The 4,888-nt window shown below is 40.7% G+C and overlaps 1 protein-coding gene and 1 long non-coding RNA gene across 2 annotated transcripts in view; one reads left to right on the top strand and one right to left on the bottom strand.

Moving 5' to 3' along the window:
- Positions 1 to 3,601, bottom strand: part of LOC107669686 (gamma-glutamyltransferase 7-like) — a 10,166-nt gene extending 6,565 nt beyond the window's left edge. The window contains exons 1-4 of the mRNA XM_016462035.1: positions 3,313 to 3,601; positions 1,102 to 1,298; positions 798 to 1,024; positions 234 to 385 (exon numbers count right to left, since the gene is read on the bottom strand). Coding sequence (XP_016317521.1) covers positions 234 to 385; positions 798 to 1,024; positions 1,102 to 1,291 — 569 coding nt within the window. The 5' untranslated portion in view covers positions 1,292 to 1,298; positions 3,313 to 3,601. The remainder of the gene's footprint in view (positions 1 to 233; positions 386 to 797; positions 1,025 to 1,101; positions 1,299 to 3,312) is intronic.
- A 66-nt stretch (positions 3,602 to 3,667) lies between these two features.
- LOC107669701 (uncharacterized) overlaps positions 3,668 to 4,888 on the top strand; it is a 9,594-nt gene continuing 8,373 nt past the window's right edge. The window contains exon 1 of the long non-coding RNA XR_001632021.1: positions 3,668 to 3,835. This is a non-coding gene — a long non-coding RNA (uncharacterized LOC107669701). The remainder of the gene's footprint in view (positions 3,836 to 4,888) is intronic.

Here is a 4,888-nt window from a genome sequence, read left to right as displayed (position 1 = left end):
ACACACACACACACACACACACACACACACACACAAATCTTCTCTGCATTTCTCGTCTTCTCTAGCTCACTTTCTAATCTAGTTGTCTAATAAACATTGCATTGTGCAACTATCGTTGGCTCTGTGATGAAGTGCCTTGTTCCTCTTTTTGTAAGTGGCTTCGGATAAAAGCCTCTGCTAAATACATAAATGTAAACAAAGACTGCTGTGAAACACTGAAGTAGCACTCGTACCCGCCGATGCCCGAGGTGTGGGGATGGATGATGCCCAGGCAGAGGGAAGCAGCTATAGCAGCATCAACGCTGGACCCCCGTTTGCCCAAAACGTCAAAGCCCAGAGACGTGCAGCGGGCCACATCCGTCACCACCGCGCCTTGATTATACACCTGAGGACAGAAGAGACTGACATAAGGAACAGTTCTGATCTTTTGGGGGGAAAAAATATCTATTTTTATATATCTATCAAAAAAAAATCTATTGGAACTTTTCCTTATTTTCATTTTATCTTCCACCATCCAAACCTCTTAAGTCTGATTGGACAGAATAACTAGTGCTGCCTTTTTTTAATGCATTTTTGTGCATTTCTATTTATACTAAATTAATGCGTTTATAGACTAAATACCATAAAGCCATTCTAGATATTAGAACCATTCAAATTTTACCCTTGATATTTATTGCGCAATTGTCGTGTTAATTTTGACAGCCCTAAAATAACACACCTTTCTTCAATGAGCAAAGCAATCTGAGGTACATCGTTCACTGAAAACCAACCAAAATGCAGGTAGTACTTCACAGCACCTGTGGGTCTCCAAAGTAGATCTGCATTATGAGGGCCACGGTGACCCCTGTGGCGAAGGTCAGGCAGGCGGTGATGATGACGGTCAGCCCGTCACGTGTGCAGGCGCAGTCCTGCGCCAGCGGGTCTCTGCTGGTCTCTCTCAGAGGAGAGATGTCCTGACTGGCCAAGTCTGAGGCAGAGGAGGGCAGCTGCTGCAGTCGGGCCGTCTTCAGGAATAGATCAGGGTCTGCACACAGAGACAGGACAGAACTCAGGCCACTGTGTGGACACTACACCAGACGGCACTATGATCAAACGCATTACCTGTGTCCTGCTCACTGAGGAAGTTATCATTGTCTTTGCGTGATTTGAGGATGTTGTCGGCTGAAACTTCATCTTCTGGTAGTCTAGGGAAGCTGGTGATGCTCATGTAGTCCACAGGTGAGTACGCGCTGCTCAGAGCCGCATCCTTCTCAACCACCGTCACTCCCGTATCGGCTGCCGGAGAGTACATGATTTACCTGAAATCACCAACTGGAATTCAGTGCAATGCTGACAAATTCATAGCACAGTTATTCAATATAACATAGAGAGTGCTGCAGGCCCTGTTGAAAACCCAGCGTCAAAACATACCTAACCAGCATATGCTGTTTTTTTCAACAGGGGGGATGAGGTCCAAAACCCGTAAAACGAGTTTGCATTTTAGCACTTCCGGTTCCATCGTCCTGAAGCCAATGGGTTTTTGGTTAAATACCTGAAATAAGGTCTGTGGTGAACACAAGCTCAAGATACGTTCACATTTCATTCTACGACGTAAAATACATCAGCAATACCCCCTTTTGGTATTTTTTTAAAAGGCAGCTACTAACAAGTGGCTAAATGGCACTACAGAGGTTGTCAGAGATCTTAAACGTCGTCACAGTGAACAGGTAAACTCATCTACTAACTAGCTGCTGTCAGTTTTATTTTCTTTGTTATCACGCTCTTGCAAACTGCTCAAACTTAAAGACTGAAAGAGTAGCTGAAAGCTAAATGGTGGTCATGTGACTGTGGGACACTTCGTTTATAACTTACATTTAGTTGTATTTAGGCTTCAAAATTCATAAAAGTTGTGTTCACACATGAAAATCATCTTGAACAAAACATGTAAGAATTGTAAACGTTTGTTGGTCACAGAGCTCATTTTCTATAGTAATCCAAAAACCAATGGAAAAATCCTATTGTGTTTTTTGTCAAGGGACCCAGGGTGATTTGAGCTTCCAAACATGAGCCACAACTGGAGCACTCTACTGAGCAGAAATACAGTAGCACAGGGTAAAGGCTGTCTCATGCTATAGAAAACTGGTTACATTTCTCCATCTCTCTACAGCAGTGACTCTCAACCCTGTTCCAGGAGTCGCCCAACACCGCAGATTATGAACGTCTCCTTACTCTCACACATCCATTTCAGGACTTGGCCTCTGGAGGCCTGAATCAGGTGTGTTTGATTAGAGAGACACACAAAACGTGCAGTGCTGAGAACAACCGCTCTCTTCTCGTAACCCTGAAGACCTGGATTAGCTGGTTCAGGTGTGTTTGACTGGACCTGACTTCAGCTGCATTACGACACATTGCCTTCTGAAGAGCTGCTTTACAGCTACATTAGTTTCATAACTGATGAATATTGACCCGGTTAGTTAACTGAATCAACAATTAGCTAAACGGAGCTATGACACTATTGTGTTTTGAAACCTGTTTCATAATTGATTAATTTTGCAACATTAACACTATTTTCCGGTTTATTACTCTGAAGCCGCTTTGGAAACAATCTGTATTGTATAAAGTGCTACATAGTAAATGTGACTTGACCTCTAGGAGAAGGATCGGAGAGTTTCATCAGGATTTTCTCTGCTGTGTGTCGGTCGACCTATTCGCTGCTTTTATTTGCCTTAGTTTGACTGCATGTTTATATGCATATTTATGAATAGCTGACACGCAATTCTCCACCTAAAGCAATTTCACACAGCATGCTTCTCCTTTTGTAACTATTAGGCATGCAGTTTTTATGACCATATTTATTGACATACTATACTGCATTTTCACAAATGTCAAACCACCGAACCATTTCAAACTTTAAAATAGTAAAAAAAATAATAATAATAATAAAAAAAGGTGACCCGTAAGACCTAAAAATATACATTTTCACTAATGCACATTATTTTAACCTAAAATCTTAACGCTGATCTAAATAAATAAATAAAAAACATGTTTTTTTGCGTTTTGTAAACTATACTGACATTGTCACCCTGAACTGAATTAACAATTCAACACCAATCTCGAATACAAAACTCATCTGAAATCACAATTCATCACTTCCAGTGTGACATTATAAATCAGCCCTCTATATCTTTTATTCATTGACAGCAATGAAGGCCTGGTGGATGTTCGTTTATAGCTGATATCGAAAGCATCGCTGGCCTATAGGCGATAAAGAGAAAAACAACAACAACAACAACAACAGTCATGTAAATCAGTCGATATAATATAATAAAACACCTCGTCAAACCGCACACAGCAGGATGCGCGTATGAAGAGCCGCCGATCAGCTCCCCTTCACAATATTACTGTAGTGCTACAGATCGAAATAATACGTGTCGACTGCACGCGTTACTAAAATAAAGCGGAGCGCGCGACGAGATGCGCGTTAAACAGCACGCTTAATTTCCATCCATCTGTATCTCCATCCATGCTATCGCGCAGATCAGAGCCGTGTGTTGTAACTGATTAACACGCTCGGAGTTTTTACACGGATACGCAGCAGAAAACCTGACACATCGACGCGGTGTTACAGACGCAGGTGTGCGGGCGTTGGCGTTCACACATGCGACGCGTTTTACGCTTTTACGCACAGAACACAATGATGTTTTATTTAATTTAACTATGTATGCTTTTTAGCTTGCACGTCGTTTTAAAACGCAATGCAACGGCCAAAGACGCCTTTTGATGATGCTTTTGTTTACACCAGCACTTAAACGACAGCAATAATGCTTTAACTCCAGCGTTTTCAACATACTTACAGGTGAAATGCGCCGTTCAGATCCTTTGTCACATTAGTCCAGGTGAATTACTGCATCCATTGCTTTAAATGAACCAAACACTGCGCATGCGCAGCAATCATTGAATAGAAGTGGATCCTGCTTAGCAGGTTCCTCATCCCTCCCGAGAAGGCTTTTGTGTGTGCATAATTAAATGCGCGTCAAACACTCTGAAGTTTCTCGGAAATGTGGACTATGTCGATGTAATTATTAAGTTTACACTGTAGCTAACCCTTATTTTTATGTAGCAACCATGGTACGTTCTTTATGATTGACAGATCTAGTACTGTGGCGTTCCTTCAGGGCCCCTATGTATAAAACTTCTCAGAAATGCTCTTAAGAATAGTCTTAAGCTTTGACTTAAGTGTCAAAAAATTCGTAGTAAAAAGTAGGACTTTTCTAAGAGTAGGAGACCTTTATAAAGACGCTAAAAGCAGCTGTCAGTAAAGTCTAACACTGATTCTTAAGTGTTGACTGAGGTGGCACTTAAGTGTTGTGAACTAAGGACTACAATGATGTCAACACAAAATGGCCGACCTCGACCTCTGAATCAGCCAATAGTGAGCCTGCTCATGTGAAGTCACAGCAGCACAACACCAATCATTTAATGTAACTACAATAAAATCATTTAATTAAGACTGAAATATTTTAATTAAAAAAAAAAAAAATGTGCAAGATTTTGTAAGCATATTGCATAGTTGCTTAGTCAGTTGTTTTATTTGTGATAATAATGCAATGAAACAAGCCAAATTTTGCGGTCATAATTTTTGGCCATGCTATCATACAAAGACATTATGAACACATGCAAAAACAAGAGGACCAATGAAATGTAAATAACGTATGTTGTAGTCAATGTGCCAATTTAGTGATTTTGTCTCTAGATTTAGTGACTTCCGCATCCCTTTAGAGACTTTTTTTAAAAACCTAGCAACAAAATCAATTTCTTGGACAAACGTTTACTACATTCCGAGACTCTCCCATGACGTCATAAAGGCGAGTTCACTGATCTATATAAATATAAATATAGATCAGTGAAC

The sequence above is a fragment of the Sinocyclocheilus anshuiensis genome, unplaced genomic scaffold, assembly GCF_001515605.1.
Source record: "Sinocyclocheilus anshuiensis isolate Anshui unplaced genomic scaffold, SAMN03320099.WGS_v1.1 scaffold416, whole genome shotgun sequence".
NCBI lineage: Eukaryota > Metazoa > Chordata > Actinopteri > Cypriniformes > Cyprinidae > Sinocyclocheilus > Sinocyclocheilus anshuiensis.
This window is presented reverse-complemented; position numbering and strand designations above follow the sequence as displayed.